The sequence below is a fragment of the Maniola jurtina genome, chromosome 26, assembly GCF_905333055.1.
Source record: "Maniola jurtina chromosome 26, ilManJurt1.1, whole genome shotgun sequence".
NCBI classification, from domain to species: Eukaryota; Metazoa; Arthropoda; class Insecta; order Lepidoptera; family Nymphalidae; genus Maniola; species Maniola jurtina.
This window is the reverse complement of record NC_060054.1, coordinates 2007879-2025000: the sequence shown is the minus strand read 5'-3', so window position 1 is coordinate 2025000 and position 17122 is coordinate 2007879. Positions and strand designations below refer to the sequence as shown.

At 41.7% G+C, this 17122-nt stretch overlaps 2 protein-coding genes across 3 annotated transcripts; one reads left to right on the top strand and one right to left on the bottom strand.

Moving 5' to 3' along the window:
- Nucleotides 1-3502: 3502 nt before the first annotated feature.
- LOC123878567 (zinc finger and SCAN domain-containing protein 12-like) lies at nucleotides 3503-10567 on the bottom strand. The gene is made up of 5 exons (XM_045925840.1): nucleotides 10174-10567; nucleotides 8604-8736; nucleotides 6918-7013; nucleotides 6129-6299; nucleotides 3503-5125 (listed from the first exon to the last, which is right to left on the bottom strand). Exons 1-5 carry the CDS (start codon nucleotides 10336-10338, stop codon nucleotides 4026-4028), a joined length of 1665 nt encoding a protein of 554 aa, XP_045781796.1. The 5' UTR covers nucleotides 10339-10567; the 3' UTR covers nucleotides 3503-4025.
- Nucleotides 10568-11147: 580 nt separating this feature from the next.
- LOC123878475 (zinc finger protein 271-like) lies at nucleotides 11148-15972 on the top strand. Of its 2 annotated transcripts, none has more exons than XM_045925652.1 (7): nucleotides 11148-11166; nucleotides 11414-11496; nucleotides 11785-11959; nucleotides 12223-12315; nucleotides 12446-12580; nucleotides 12813-13083; nucleotides 13692-15972. In XM_045925652.1, the coding sequence occupies exons 2-7, from the start codon at nucleotides 11417-11419 to the stop codon at nucleotides 15470-15472; spliced, it is 2535 nt and encodes an 844-aa protein (XP_045781608.1). In that variant the 5' UTR covers nucleotides 11148-11166; nucleotides 11414-11416; the 3' UTR covers nucleotides 15473-15972. The 2 variants fall into 2 exon arrangements, with proteins under 2 accessions (XP_045781608.1, XP_045781607.1); XM_045925651.1 differs by having other exon boundaries at nucleotides 11151-11162.
- Nucleotides 15973-17122: the final 1150 nt, after the last annotated feature.

Genomic DNA, 17122 nt, shown 5'->3' with positions numbered 1-17122 from the left:
CCGCCGCTACCGCTGCCACGTGTGTGGACAGGCCTTCATACAGAACTGCAGTCTGAAGGGCCACATGAAGACTCAGCACCCCGAGTACAGCTAACTTGTGTCGACCTACCCTCGCCTCGAGGCGCTGAAGGACCACGTGCGCATCCACACCAACGACCGCCGCTACCGCTGCCACGTGTGTGGACAGGCCTTCATACAGAACTGCAGTCTGAAGGGCCACATGAAGACTCAGCACCCCGAGTACAGCTAACTTGTGTCGACCTACCCTCGCCTCGAGGCGCTGAAGGACCACGTGCGCATCCACACCAACGACCGCCGCTACCGCTGCCACGTGTGTGGACAGGCCTTCATACAGAACTGCAGTCTGAAGGGCCACATGAAGACTCAGCACCCCGAGTACAGCTAACTTGTGTCGACCTACCCTCGCCTCGAGGCGCTGAAGGACCACGTGCGCATCCACACCAACGACCGCCGCTACCGCTGCCACGTGTGTGGACAGGCCTTCATACAGAACTGCAGTCTGAAGGGCCACATGAAGACTCAGCACCCCGAGTACAGCTAACTTGTGTCGACCTACCCTCGCCTCGAGGCGCTGAAGGACCACGTGCGCATCCACACCAACGACCGCCGCTACCGCTGCCACGTGTGTGGACAGGCCTTCATACAGAACTGCAGTCTGAAGGGCCACATGAAGACTCAGCACCCCGAGTACAGCTAACTTGTGTCGACCTACCCTCGCCTCGAGGCGCTGAAGGACCACGTGCGCATCCACACCAACGACCGCCGCTACCGCTGCCACGTGTGTGGACAGGCCTTCATACAGAACTGCAGTCTGAAGGGCCACATGAAGACTCAGCACCCCGAGTACAGCTAACTTGTGTAAAACTGTTAATTTATTGTAATTTTAAGTATAATAAAATGAGTGAAAATTTATTCCGGCGTTTTTTTGACGAATAGACATTTACGGAATGTCTACGCATGTCCAATGTTTAGTACACGATAGGTCGAGACTGCAATCGGGGTTTGATGCGGGGGGACGCCCTGTACGACGCTCGCGCTATTTTTTTTTTCTTTAAATCTGGCTTTACTCTGATTAGCCAATGTCAAGTTTGTGATATTTTCAAGTTATTGAATTTATAGAAGTATGGACTCCGTCTGCGCCGGCGCCCGCCGACATACGCGCGGCGCCCCTTTAGAGCGCTTCCCAGTCAGTTCCACCACCAAAAAACACCAACTAACACAAAAACCAGCCACTATTAACAAAAAAAAAAACACTCCAAACAAGCACAGCACGCGCGCCAGCAAACGCCATCACAGACGAAGTCCTCGCGCTATTTTGCTGCTCAATTGCGATAAAATGACAGCTACAATGTCATGATTGCATTCACCTCTGATTGGTTGACGCTCGCTCACTATTGGCTACAATGCATTGTTGCAACAAGAATAACATAAATTCAGCCAATCACAATAGCAGTTGTAATAATGATTGATGCAGGTTTTACGGAATCGGCGTACGCACTCGTAGTATAGAAGCAGGCGTTATTTTGCGGAAGTCTATGATATGCAAGGAACCAAATGCTTAATCACACTAATATTACAAAGGAGAAAGTTTGTATGTTGTGTATGTTTGTTACTCCTTCACGCAAAAACTACTGCACGGATTGGGCTGTTTAGAATGGAGATAGATTATACCCTGGATTAGCACATAGGCTACATTTTATCCCGGAAAATTAAAGAGTTCCCACGGGAATTTTAAAAAACCTACATCCACGCGAACGAAGTCGCGGGCATCAGCTAGTTTGCTATAATCCGCGCCACACAAATCTGTATGGTAGGTACAACATGCAGCATACGACATGCACCGCCGCGTAATTCAAATTTAATTTGGGTTTTCGCAATTTGTAAACTAATACGACAACGTAGGCTTATGGTATTCTAATAGCGCCAATGGCAGTATCATCTCCACAGGTTTATATAAAAATCTTTACTTGAAAGGGTCCAGTTTAAGAAATTAGTCGATACTAGAGCAAGTAAAGATTTTTATATAAACCTGTGAGGATGATACTGCCATTGTCGCAATTAAAATACCTACCATAAGCCTACGGTGTCGTATTAGTTTACAAATTGCGATAAACCAAATTAAATTTGAATTTCGCGGTTAGGCCCGTCGCTTCCACCTTAACTAGTTTCTACTGTTTTTCAGTTAAAAGTAGTTTTGACTGCAACACACATTTCCAGTAACTATTATATTAAAAGGTAAGTAGTGAAACAACAGAAATAAAACTAATAATAATTTATTTTGAATATTATAAAAATTAATAATATGTATTATTTTTTACATGAATATAGGCATATTACACAACAACCAATTGATTAGAATAGGTATGTATAATGCGTAAAAAACCAATTTCATACAAATTGGAATGGATTATGGGATGCGGATGGGTCTGTAGTAATCCGGGATATAAATTAACCTATGTCCGTCCCAGGGATATAAGCTAACTCTGTACCTTTATCCGAATCGGTTAAACTGTTGGGCCGTGAAAAGGTAGCAGACAGACAGACACACTTTCGCATTTATTATATTATAGTATGGATAATAATAATTCAAACTAAATTCTCCGCGAAATTCAAATTTAACTTGGTTTTTCGCAATTTGTAAACTAATACGCCAACAAAGGCTTATGGCATTCTAATTGCGACAATGGCAGTATCATCCTCACAGGTTTATATAAAAATATTTGCTTGAAAGGGTCCAGTTTAAGAAATTAAAGACTAATAATTTATAGGTTATAGTCGATACTACGAATAGATTTCCAGTTTAAGAAATTAGTCGATACTAGAGCAAGTAAAGATTTTTATATAAACCTGTGAGGATGATATTGCCATTGGCGGAATTAGAATGCCACAAGCCTTCTTTGGCGTATTAGTTTACAAATTGCGAAAAACCAAGTGAAATTTGAATTTCGCGGGCAGGCCCGTCGCTTCCACCTTCACTAAATTTTGAACAACCTAATCCTTCTACGCAGGAGGTAAGAGTCTGTCGAGCTAGTGAAAGCTGCTGCTCAATTACGGTTAAGTGACAGCTACAATGTGACTATCGCAATCACCTAGTTACGATGGTTTCACTAGTTCAACCGATTAGTTCAACCGTTGAACTAGTGAGACTAGTTTAGTACTAACATTACAAGTCAGCCTTTGGTTTAAATAACAAAAACTCGATACATCTATACATATAATAAAATTGTAGAAAAGTGGTGTCTGTACAATGGAAATATATAAAAAAAAGAAGCAGGGGTTGTTATTATATCGATGCCGAACCCGAAATTGTAATAAAATTTTTTTTGTCTGTTTGTCTGTGTGTTTGTGCACGCTAATATCAGAAACGGCTTATTCGATTTAGATACGGTTTTCACTAATATATTTTAGTAAGCTTCACTTAACATTTAGTGTTTATTTAATGTCAATCGGTTCATAAATAAAAAAGTTATGTCAATTTAAAGAATCACGGCAAACATTTTTAACGTACATGCTGCCCGAAAAGTCACTATTCCACGCGAACGAAGTCGCGGGCACAGCTAGTTATACCTAAATGTTACAAGTCAATCTCCAGCTTAACGCTTTACATAAAAACCGGCCAAGTGCGAGTCAGACTCGCGCACCTAGGGTTCCGTACTCGGGTATTTTTCCGACATTTTGCACAATAAATCAAAAACTATTACGCTTAAAAATAAATAAAAATCTGTTTTAGAATGTACAAGTAAAGCCCTTTCATGTGATACCCCACTTGGTATAGTTATCTTACTTTGAAAATTGAAACACATTTTAATTTACTTTTCGTGATTTAACCACTAATTCACAGTTCTCGCATTTTTTCCTTTACTTGTGCTATCTAGCTACCTGCCTTTCATGATTCTAGGTCAACGGGAAGTACCTACCCTACAGATCACGACGGACGGACAGACAGACAAAGTGATCACATAAGGGTTCCGTCTTTTGAGGTACGGAAACCTAAAAAATTGACTTTAGAAACCTTCGCTAACATCCAAATCGAAGACATTGTGGTGGTTTTTCATATGACTTTTCAAACTGCCGCTCTGAGCGAACGTCGTATTACACATATCGCATTTATATCGTCTGTCGCTACTGTGGGACCTGACATGTTCCTGCAGAGATTGGAGCCTCGGATAGCTCTTGTCACAGAACTCGCATCTAAAGTTCCTTTCCCCAGTATGAGTGGCCATGTGCTCTTTTAAACGAGACGGCAAATAAAACCGCTGGTCGCACAGCTCGCACTGATGGTTGAAGACCTTCAAATGGTTCCGCCGATGGTGCTCTATCAAGGTTTTCCGGCGGTTGTACACCTTGTCGCACAGCTTGCAAGGGAACGTGCGCTTGTCGCCGTGCGCCTCGATCAGGTGGCGGTTGCGTAACGCGTACGAGAGGAACGCCGCGTCGCATTTGTAGCAGTTGACCGTGGGTTTCTTCTCGTGTACCGTCGCAACGTGCAGCCCCATGCTGTACTTGGACTTCAGATTCTTGCCGCATATCTCGCAGGGGAAGTTCGCGTCCACTTTGTTGTGGGACTTTATGTGCGTGCGCAAGGACGCGTGCTCCAGAAAGCACGCGCCGCACACGTCGCAAGTGTAAGTACCGAAGTGATCGACCATGTGTTTCTTCAAGGAATCGAAGTAAGGGAACACGGCACCGCACTCGGTGCAAGTTAGATTGTTTAGTGTCAATTTGAATTTCAAAAACTCGTTCGCGACAGGATAAAGGACCTTCTGGTGTTGTGCGGTGATGTGGTTCTTGAATGTGTCGAGATCGTCGATTCTTTCGGGGCATAACCTACAATCGATTCTGGTGATATCGATTTTCGGTATCTTTTTATTCTCTATGGAATTCTCGAAGAGTTCTGTGGGATCGTGGGATAATGTGTGGTCTCTTAGTTCCGATGGGTTCGTGAATTGGTCTTTACAATAGAAGCAATAGTAGAAGCTTATTCGATTGTGGAACGGACAGACGTACGAACAGTTCACTATAGTGACGGTGTTGCTGAGAGCCATGCGGTTTTGGTCCAGGGCATCCGCCTGTTTTTTCGCCTGAGATTTCTCTGCGGGTGATTCTGAAAAGCGAAAATTATGAATGTTTGTAGTTGCATATTAGATGGCCTATTTATTAATAAAGTTGAAAACTAAAACCCGATTGCGATCGTCTTAATAAACGCTGAAATATTATAGTACAATTGTTTTTCTGTCGCTTGGTATATTTTAATGTTGTAGTACATTTATATTTATGAACTAAGCATTTTCTCCTCTGACATCCCACTCAATACAATAGCAAAAAATATTTTTTGGAGACCCCCACTTTTTTTCATGTAACATCTGTTAGGTCAATTTTTTCGTATAAAGTGTAGCCCGTGTCACCCGGACCTTTACGACGAATCGATTGACAACTCATTCATCAAAATTAGTCCAGTAGTTTAGGCACTATGGTGGAACACACAGAATCTAGATACAAACATACACACACCCATACATACATACATAGACTAAAATCATAACCCTTCCTTTTGGCTTTGCCGCAGTCGGGTAAAAAAATCGGTCAAGTGCGACTCGGATTCGCGAAAGAATGGTTCCGTACCATCGTACAAGAAATAACCGCTTTTTAGTGACGTAACTACAAATTCATGGATTTCCGTACTTCAAATGGAAATTTATTATGGGTTTAAAAAGAATCGGTCAAGTACGTGAGACTCGAACGCGAAGGGCCATTGTACAAGAAATAACACTTTTTAATTTTGAAAGTGGATGTTTTTATATTTTTATTATTTGTTGTTATAGCTATGGATTAATAATAATCTAATATATGCACATGTGTAAATTAAAAATTTATAACACCCCCGCCAAGTGAAGGTTAACTAGAAAAGAGCTGATAGCTTTCAAACGGCTGAACCGATTTTCTTGGATTATAGCTAAGAACACTCGATCAAGCCACCTTTCAAACAAAAAAAAAACTAAATTATAATCGGTTCATCAGTTCAGGAGCTACGATGCCACAGACAGATACACACTTCTAACTTATAACACCCCTCTTTTTTGGGTTGGGGGTTAAAAATAACAGTATACCTGGTTTCAACATTTTGCCCAGCCTTCTGTGAAGGTTTTGCATCTTGCCCGTTCTCAAATGCTCTTTTACTTTCAGTTTGTGGCCATTTCTAGTACTCTTCATTGACTTCTGTGCATTGTTGACGTCTTCCACTTTCGTTGTTTCGTCCATTTGTGAATCCATTTCTGAATCTGGAATTTTGCAATGGGTTTAAGGGTTGCCAGCATCAAAAACAGGGCCTGTTTTTAGAGTTCCGTACCTCAAAAGGAAAACGGAACCCTTATAGGATCACTTTGTTGTCTGTCCGTCCGTCGTGTCTGTCAAGGAAACCTATAGGGTACTTCCCGTTGACCTATAATCGTGAATTTGGCAAGTAGGTAGGTCTTATAGCACAAGCAAAGGAAAAAATCCGAAAACCGCGAATTTGTGGTCACATCAAATAAAAATAATTAAAATGTGTGTTAAAATTTAAAGTAAGATAACTATACCAAGAGGGGTATCATATGAAAGCGATTTACCTGTACATCAATGTGTTCAGATACAAGTTAACCCTTGACTGCATTCTCACTTGGTGGTAAGTGATGATGCAATATAAGATGAAAGCAGGCTAACATGGAAAGGGTACGGCAGTTTTCATTAAACCCATACTCTTTTGGTTTCTATACGGCATCGTACCGGAACGCACGTCTTTGCCAGTAGGGTGGTAACTAGCCACTGCCGAAGCCTCCCACCAGACGGTGGAAGGTGTCTGTTGCCACGGTCGAGCAACAGACACCGCTCTCGTACAGTGTGAATGGAACGTCGATTACCATCATTCCGATCAGCGGCGTCGTCAGCGGCATCGCGCGCGTCGGAGTCGCACGCCGCTTCAGTTTTCACTTCCAACTTTACGTTCCTGTCGTTATCTGCAAGTGAAAACAATGGTTCCTTTAACTGGCACTGTAATATTGGAGGCCCAATAAGACTTGTTCGTTGGTTAGCGTGCTTTAATGATACTGATTACTTATTCAAAGGTGCGTTCATTATAAAGCTGCTTCAGGCGCCGTGGGTCACATACTACAGTACGAAACAACCGGCCAAATGCGAGTCAAACTCGCGCAATGAGGGTTCCGTTCTCGGGTATTTTTTTCAATTTCAATTTAACAGTTTTTGATTTATCATTTAGCTTTCTAAGTCAAGGGGAAGTACCCTATAGGTTTCTTGACAGACACGACGGACAGACAGACAGACAACAAAGTGATCCTATAAGGGTTCCGTTTTTCCTTTTGAGGTACTGAACCCTAAGCAAAAACTTAGCGTTTTTATTATACCATCTTCACAATCCAATGCCAATAACCATTTGCATTATCTTGTGGTTTCATTAATTTGGTATTTTCCAAATCCGCATTGTATAGCGTGCAAAACTCGGGTCAATTCTTCGAGTGACCTATTTACAGAACGTTCGTTGACCTCTAGCGTCAGTCAGATGTTTTATTTGTTTTTGTCAATCCTGACTGCTTCAAGCAGCCTGGCCTAAGTTGTTGGGAACAATACAAGGTGTAATCTGAACGCTTCCAGCAACGATGGCAGTTGATAGTAACTACTGATGATTACTGATAAGATACCACATAAAAAACACAAAATTGAGGATCCTGAATTTTAAAAGTTCGCAAAATATTGCAAAATAACATCGGACTGATTTAAAAAAAATTGAATTTCTTAAATGTTGAATGAATTGTAATAATAATTAGATTATTATATATTTATAATGAAATGACAAGATAGTATTCATGACTGTGTTATTGTATTATTGCATGGCGAAAGGTAGAATTTGGCAGAACCTAACAATAAAATAGTTTTAAGATCTGTATACTAACCCAAATTCGCAATAAATATGATTGAATTGATTGATTGATTGAATTGACGCTAGAGGTCAACAAACGTTGCGCAGATAGGTGCTGCAGGGTCATAAGCGGGGCAAAAAAGAGGTGGCATAGAGCAAAATTCAAGAATCCTGACAGCTGTAGTACAACACAGATCCTCACCCCGGAGACGCGCCTCGAGGAACATCTGCTCTGATTGCAGCACTTGCTTCCTGAAGTCAGCGGCTTCCCGCAGTCGACACACGCAGGTGGCGCATATACCGCACTCCGTGTTGTCCCCGTCCAGGTGAGACAGCTGTAGTACAACACAGATCCTCACCCCGGAGACGCGCCTCGAGGAACATCTGCTCTGATTGCAGCACTTGCTTCCTGAAGTCAGCGGCTTCCCGCAGTCGACACACGCAGGTGGCGCATATACCGCACTCCGTGTTGTCCCCGTCCAGGTGAGACAGCTGTAGTACAACACAGATCCTCACCCCGGAGACGCGCCTCGAGGAACATCTGCTCTGATTGCAGCACTTGCTTCCTGAAGTCAGCGGCTTCCCGCAGTCGACACACGCAGGTGGCGCATATACCGCACTCCGTGTTGTCCCCGTCCAGGTGAGACAGCTGTAGTACAACACAGATCCTCACCCCGGAGACGCGCCTCGAGGAACATCTGCTCTGATTGCAGCACTTGCTTCCTGAAGTCAGCGGCTTCCCGCAGTCGACACACGCAGGTGGCGCATATACCGCACTCCGTGTTGTCCCCGTCCAGGTGAGACAGCTGTAGTATAACACAAATCCTGAGTAAGCAAAGAAGAGAAGTATGCTAAGTTGAATTCCAATCTGTTCAGTAATTTTAAAATAGACTGTGTCACGTCAATTTACAATGATCTGATTGGTGGAACTTAAACTGTGCGTTCGAGCGCACTGTGAGACCTCATAGTAATGATTGTGAATACGGAAGTCAGACATACACAAAAATAAAAAATAAACTGTTTTGGGCTTTATACTGTCAATGCTTTTGATTCCAATATTCAAAACTTTGCAAAAACCTTGATCATGATCAACCCATTTCCGCCCCACTACTGAGTACGGGTCTCCTCTCAGAATGAGAAGGGTTTAGGCTATAGTCTGCCACGCTGGCCCAATGCAGATTGGCAGACTACACACACCTTTGAGAACATGGAGAACATGCATGAAGGTTTCCTCACAGTGTTTTCCTTCACCGTTAAAGCAAGTGATATTTAATTGATTAAAACGCACATACACCCGTATTCACAAACGTTACTATGAGGTCTCATAGTGAGCTCGAACGTGCAGTGTAGGTTCCACCAATCAGATGACTGTATCACATCAATTTACAATGATCTGATATGTGGAACCTACACTATGCGTTCGAGCGCACTGTGAGACCTCATAGTAACGTTTGTGAATACGGCCGTTATAACTGAAAAGTTAGTGGTGTGTGCCTGGGATCGAAGCCCCGACCTCCGATTAGGAGGCGTACGTTCTAACCGCTAGGCTATCACAGCTTGCAAAAACCTTACTAGTGGAAAACTGAATCTTTTACCTAAGTACTTTAACTGTAAGAGTGAATAGACATCTTGGCAAGCATGTTTCAATTTAGACCTCATAATTCACTGCTTTTGGGGTCCCATATAGCGAGAGAAAAGAGTTCCCTTATAGGATCACTTCATTGTCTGTCTACCATGTCTGGTAATAAAAGGGAATCAAAACTTATAGGGTACTTCCCGTTGACCTAGATTCATAAAATTAGACAGGTACATAACTCATCTTGAATTTCCTCACATATTTGACAGTTAAGTTTATCCATTAATGATTTTTTTTACAGCACTTCCGGCACATATCATTGATTTTTCAGAGGTATGACTATGCGTTTCAAATAATCACACTAATCACACTATAATATTATAAAGGCGAAAGTTTGTAAGTGTGTGTGTGTGTGTATGTTTGTTACTCCTTCACGCAAAAACTACTCGACGGATTGGGCTGAAATTTAGAATGGAGATAGATTATGCCCTGGATTAGCACACAGACTACTTTTATCCCGGAAATCAAAGAGTTCCCACGGGAATTTTAAAAAACCTACATCCACGCGAACGAAGTCGCAGGCATCAGCTAGTCCCATATATAAACAACTCTGTTGGGCAGAGTGTTTTAATGATGATCTTGAATTTGAATCTATATCTGTACGTACCAGGAGACCAAAGATATCCATAAACATATCAGAATACACCTCCTTGGCACCCATGAATTCGTACTCCGAGGTAAGAAGGCGACATTTTTTTATAGAGTGGCAGCATCTGCACAAAGCAGGATCTACTAAAGGTCCCTTGCTTCTCTTCACAGTAATATTGGACATCTTTCCTATAAGCACCACTGGTCTGTGCCAAGAACTGCTACCTATCACTTCTTTTTCTGGTCGGTGCTATCAGTATCCGATGCAGATTACTGGTATAACGTAGTCATTACATACTCTTTGATTACTGGTTTGTGCTTAGGTGATCCAGATCGTATTTGTTTTGTTTATGTTATCCTAATTTTTCTGGTCCGAGATTGTTACCACACAGACAGAACCACGCATGACGCACAGAACCACCACAGAACCTCTTTTCTCTTTTGTTTCTGATCGGTGGCCAGAACCACAGATTTTTTTTTTTTCTTTCTCTCTCGTCTGGCTTTACAAAGATTAGCCAATGTCAAGTTTGTAGTTAGTTGTAACAAGTTAGTTAAACTATATACAATTATAGACCCTGTCTGTGCCGGCGCTCGCCGACATACGCACGGCACCCCATTAGAGTGCTTTCCAGTCAGTTTTAACAAAAAAAAAAAAAAAACACTCCAATAAGGCAGAGCACGCCCGCCAGCCAACACCAACACAGACAAAGTCTAAACCACAGATTAGGTATTAGTTACACAGAACATTACCCTGTGACATTCATAGATAATACACTATACTGGTCATAGAGATATAATTATGACAATGCGGCCATGATACTGCAGGGCGATCCGATCGGCTAAAAAATATAAACTATCTTCATTAAAAAAGTTGTAAGAGATTATGTTCCGAAAGTACGAGATATTTGACATCCATGGTACGAGAAAACACTTTCGACATCTGGCAACACTGTACCTATTTCAAAATCGGTGTTTTAAAAAAAATGACGGATTCAGCCGACAGCGACAGTAGGTACATAATATAACGTTTGTTAGTTGTTATTAAAAACGTTGTGATTATCATTATATTTTCTTTGGTTGTTGTGTGTTTTGTGCTATGTGGTTTTGTGTTTTGTATGAGTTAAGATTCGGGTCTGTACTTTTATAATTTGTATTGACTACCACTAGCAATTTAGGAATTTAGGACACGTGTGACCTTGGTGTACGCTACTGATATCAGTTCAAAAAAATATTACCTTCAATTAATTGCGCCTTTTAAGGAAATGGCAATGCGTTGCTGTGTGCCCTTCTGCAAAACCACTGCGGAGGTCGTCTCTGAATCCGAGGAGATTACATTTCACGAGTGAGTGTTTCATTATAACCTTTAAGTAAGTACAATATACTTAACTACAACCTAGAAACTTGTGGCCATGCTTTGTCGGTAGAGCGGTCACTGACTGAGCCACCTTATAGCCCTGCCTCACGCCAACCAAGGCTGATCGGAGCACAGGTCACAACTGCGCGTCCACAAACCGAGCGAGTCTGTATCCAACTCTAGAGCTCCCCTCCAGGCAGAGCTATTTGCGTTTTGTTTAACTAAGAGTCGCACGTTACGGAAGCTCCGTGTCAAAGTACAGGATGTAATTTCCAGGTTCCCCAGAGAAGTGCATCTCCGTGCTGCTTGGCTCAGAGCCCTCGGCAAACAAGACACTCTCCTGCCAGAGCCTGCTGTGGTCTGCTCGCAGCATTTTCTGAACGATGACATTTATGAAACAGAGAGTGGCTCAAGGCGGATTCGTACTGGTGCTGTCCCCTCACCAGTGCTGGTAACTCCTTTATAACGCACTAAGCTTTTATTTTAAGCTCCAATGCATATTATGTATATTGTATATAGACCCTTTCAAAAGCTAACCCTAATACATATGGTTTACATTTCAAATTCATTATGGAAGGTGGAAATGATTAGGATAGAAATAGAAAGAAATTTTCTGTTATTTGAAAAACCTCTAAAATAACTTTTGAATTGTCAAATGCATCTTCCACTTACACTATTTTATACAAGTATGTATAGTTACAACACTTTGCACAGGTCTGCATGATATGCCTGGACACTCGCAGCAAGCTGTTTCTGATGAGTAAATACCAGTTGGAAGAAGCATATAAACATTTAGTGGGACATCCTGTAAGTTGTATATTTATGTCATTGATAAGTCAGTGTGCAGTCTAAGAGCGGTGTCAACTGCTGGAGCAGTCGAGCAGTGCACGGCCGCTCTAAGTTGGAACTGTATATGAATTAGTTGTGTTTGTTGCAGTTGTGTGGTCAAGGAAAGCTCAAACAAACGCTCTGTGTGCAATGTGCCCAGAGACTGGTGAACTTTAGCGCATTCAGAGACAAGAGCTTGAGAGCGCGCTCCCTGATGATGGAGCTACTTGACAGACATGAAGTGGTGAGGAATGCTTGATGCACTTTATTGTGATATGTAACAGAATGTAAGGGTGCCACCTGTGTCATTGGAGCGTAGTGTTACAATGTGAGCATTCGTCTAGTCAGTGCGCGTCACATGTTTAGCAGACGCCGTAACGGACACGCTCGTTGCGAATGTTACGCTACGATGACATTTCAGGTCAGTCGCCATCTTTAGGTGCTTAGATCTGCCTAAAGGCATGAACTCGTTTCAGATAACTATACGACATGTCAAATTGATAAGCCGCGTAAAATACCAACTACAGTCCGACATTGTCTCGGCGGTGTCGGAGCCCGACTACTGCGATGTGTACATAGCACACTCCGACGCGGACGGACGGACAGAACTAGACGCGACTGCCGCAACTGACGAAGCAGTTGCAGTCAAACGGGAAGACGAGCCAGCCGCCGCCCAAACAGAGTTATATCCTTTCAGCCACATGATTCCCAAGCCGGAGTCGTCGGGGGACTGCGAGCAAGCTTCGGGTAAGACAACTAACTTTACACGCGTTTTAGCTCCTATGTTGCGACAGATATCTTAGTTTCTTACTCGAAAACATAAAACTTCACACTCATGGAACCTAACCCATCTGTCTGTCACAGATGTTTTGTCTTCTATCTGCACATATAAAACAGCACTGTGACTGACTGACTGACTGACGATGCAATGCCTAAGCCAGGTGAGCCAGAGATTTGTTTGGAGGACACCCTCAAGTACCCTTAGGGGTGTTCGGAAGGATTGTGAGATATTGCATTAGGATCTTAACATGAATGCTTTAATTTTATGTCATTTATCTTACTTGCATTGCATGGACGAAGGCGCGGGAAAAAGCTAGTCATTACGTTTTAGTGGAAAATAATCATTTGGACAAAGTATTTCCTAACTAGATGATGCCGCGCCATCGTGATTTAGATTTTTAATCCCGTGGGAACTGATTATACTAGCCTATGATTCCCGGATACGGACATAGGAGTCCGTATCCGGGATGCAAATTATCTACCTGATGGGCCGTAAAATGGAAGCAGACACACAGACATACTTTCACATTAATAATATTAGCATGGATTAAGTATGACCCGTTTTTTTGTTTCAGTCGCTCCTTCGGTACTCGCGACCAATCACGGAAACGAAGAACATCCGACTGATACAGACGACGAGTTGGATATATTGTCTTTCGAAAATAATACAAACATTTTTGAATATTCAGGGAAATCCCAGGACCCCTTACTAAAACTGAAGGAATCGTTGGCGAAAATAAGTGATAATATCAATTTGCGAACAGCGAGGCCAAATGTTCTTTTAAAAAACGAACACAATTCCCAGGATATATCCAGTACACAGTTAGGAAACTATACTGACCAGATACAGTATATCTGTGACGTGTGCCAAAAGATATTTCAACAGAAAAGTTCCTTAGTTACCCACATTAGGGTGCACACTTATGCAAACACTTTCTCATGTAAGTTAAGGGAGCGCAAATTCACTCAAAGTAGTACGTCATCGAGCCCCAGGAGGACTCACACTGGCGATAAGCCTTTTGTGTGCAAGTTATGTAAATACAAATTTGCACGAAATGGTAGTTTAGTGCGTCACATGAGGACTCACACTGGCGATAAGCCTTTCGCTTGTAAGTTATGTAAATACAAATGTACAGAAAATGGTAAGTTAGTTATTCATATGAGGACTCACACTGGCGAAAAGCCTTTTGTGTGTAAGTTGTGTGATTATAAATGTACAGTAAACAGTAGTTTAGTGAAGCACATGAGGACTCACACTGGCGAAAAGCCTTTCGTTTGTAAGATGTGCAATTATAAATGTGCAGTAAATAGTGATTTAGTGAAGCACATGAGGACTCACACTGGCGAAAAGCCTTTCGTGTGTAAGTTGTGTGATTATAAATGTACAGTAAACAGTAGTTTAGTGAGTCACATGAGGACTCACACTGGCGAAAAGCCTTTCGCTTGTAAGTTATGTAAATACAAATGTACAGAAAATGGTAAGTTAGTTATTCATATGAGGACTCACACTGGCGAAAAGCCTTTTGTGTGTAAGTTGTGTGATTATAAATGTACAGTAAACAGTAGTTTAGTGAAGCACATGAGGACTCACACTGGCGAAAAGCCTTTCGTTTGTAAGATGTGCAATTATAAATGTGCAGTAAATAGTGATTTAGTGAAGCACATGAGGACTCACACTGGCGAAAAGCCTTTCGTGTGTAAGTTGTGTGATTATAAATGTACAGTAAACAGTAGTTTAGTGAGTCACATGAGGACTCACACTGGCGAAAAGCCTTTCGCTTGTAAGTTATGTAAATACAAATGTACAGAAAATGGTAAGTTAGTTATTCATATGAGGACTCACACTGGCGAAAAGCCTTTTGTGTGTAAGTTGTGTGATTATAAATGTACAGTAAACAGTAGTTTAGTGAAGCACATGAGGACTCACACTGGCGAAAAGCCTTTCGTTTGTAAGATGTGCAATTATAAATGTGCAGTAAATAGTGATTTAGTGAAGCACATGAGGACTCACACTGGCGAAAAGCCTTTCGTGTGTAAGTTGTGTGATTATAAATGTACAGTAAACAGTAGTTTAGTGAGTCACATGAGGACTCACACTGGCGAAAAGCCTTTCGCTTGTAAGTTATGTAAATACAAATGTACAGAAAATGGTAAGTTAGTTATTCATATGAGGACTCACACTGGCGAAAAGCCTTTTGTGTGTAAGTTATGTAAATATAAATGTACAGAAAATGGTAAGTTAGTGCGTCACATGAGGACTCACACTGGCGAAAAGCCTTTCGTGTGTAAGTTGTGCAATTATAAATTTACAGTAAACAGTAGTTTAGTGAGTCACATGAGGACTCACACTGGCTAAGCGCCGCGGCTTTGGCTGGTCAGTAATGCAAGGCCAGCTGTCGCTAAACTGCTAGTTCACTCCGAGCCTCCTGCGCATGAAGCCGGCGCGGCGTGAGTTAGTGTAAGCAAACATGAGTCGCCGCACCGGCCGCGGCCCTACGCCGCCGTTTTGTGTATACTGTTGTATGCCCACGTGATAAAATGGCGGCACCGACGCGGCGCCGGTAGCCACATGTGTTTAATAATTATAATTTGTTAACGCTAACTGACGGTCCGCTCCGACTTCATGTAATCATATTTATTTTGCAAAATTGGGTAAATAACAGTTAGTAGTGCAATAGTTATACACGAACACAACCTACTGCCGCAGACAGTGTGCAAAAATAGTCTCATTGAATTATTTTGTGTTAAGACTATACCTATTAATTAGTCGATACTAGAGCTAATTTCTTAAACTGGACCCTTTCAAGTAAAGATTTTTATATAGACCTGTGAGGATGATACTGCCATTGTCGCGATTAAAATGCCATAAGCCTACGGTGTCGTATTAGTTTACTGCGAAAAACCAAATTAAATTTGAATTACGCTGCCCGCGTAACCCGTCGCTTGCCCCTTAACTAAATTACATTTTTGAAAAGAGAGTTAATTTAGTCACAATTAAAAAAGAATATAAAATAAGAAAATCAATAGTAACGAGTAATAAATAATCAAATACAAATTTTTATTCCTTAAATGTATCAAAGATACCTAAATGGTTGAAAATTCACTGTCATCAAAGTACTCAATTACAAGTAATATAAGTAAGTAATGTAAGTAAGTAAAGTAATATATAATATTAAGTTGGGATATACCTCACTCGTCGCAACTTCAGAGCGAACTAGAAGTTTGGCGCCACCTGCGCTAATGTACAGACAGGAGTGTAGTGAGCCGCCTGAGGACTCACACTGCCAGAAGCCTTTGCCTTGTGAGCTATGAGCAATACAAAATGTGATGCGTTCAAGTTTATCTCGGCTTGGAGGAGTTCTACGAAAACGATTTATATGCCCAATTACTGTGGGAGTAATTCAAATGTAAATTCAATTTTTAACCTGTAAGAATTATATTTAATTTTTCTATTTATTATTTAGTAATAAAGTATGTGCCTACCTACTATTGCAGTTTCATTTGAGCGGCTATAGCATCCTATCATCATAACCATCAACCCATCGCTGCTTCACTACTGAGCACGGGTCTCCGCTCATGAGAAGGGTTTGGCAACAAGCCAAGGTACGGATTGGCAGACTTCACACACATTTGAGAGCACTATGGCGAACTCTCAGTTTTAGGCATGCGGGTTTCCTCACATGTTAAAATTAAACTACGACCCGCCATGGCTTCGCACGGGTGGTTAAAGTATCTACAGATTTTCAGTTAGTAAACCTTTGAAACTGACAATTTTTTAAATAGGTAGGGTTATATACTTGAGAGGAACATTTCCGCCGCAACTAATTACTAGTATGATAAACATTTAAGGAATCTCTTTCAGTTTTCGAGATAAAAAAAGCATCCTTTTTCTACAGTCGTCACAGGTAACATTGTAAACGTGTTAAACATTGTAAGTCGAAAACTCAATGCAAAGTCATTAAAAAAAATGATCTATTGGGTTTTTGCAGCGATATATTAAATTCAG

What these genes read in the sequence shown, in the direction of transcription:
- LOC123878567 (XM_045925840.1), bottom strand. Translation starts at nt 10,338, where the DNA reads ATGTCCAATATTACTGTGAAGAGAAGCAAGGGACCTTTAGTAGATCCT. An exon ending in TGGATATCTTTGGTCTCCTG is followed by an intron (nt 8,737 to 10,173) that starts GTACGTACAGAT and finishes GTTATACTACAG; the next exon opens with CTGTCTCACCTGGACGGGGA. An exon ending in CCTCGAGGCGCGTCTCCGGG is followed by an intron (nt 7,014 to 8,603) that starts GTGAGGATCTGT and finishes TTTCACTTGCAG; the next exon opens with ATAACGACAGGAACGTAAAG.
- LOC123878475 (XM_045925652.1), top strand. Translation starts at nt 11,417, where the DNA reads ATGGCAATGCGTTGCTGTGTGCCCTTCTGCAAAACCACTGCGGAGGTC. An exon ending in CTGTCCCCTCACCAGTGCTG is followed by an intron (nt 11,960 to 12,222) that starts GTAACTCCTTTA and finishes CACTTTGCACAG; the next exon opens with GTCTGCATGATATGCCTGGA. An exon ending in GGACTGCGAGCAAGCTTCGG is followed by an intron (nt 13,084 to 13,691) that starts GTAAGACAACTA and finishes TTTTTGTTTCAG; the next exon opens with TCGCTCCTTCGGTACTCGCG.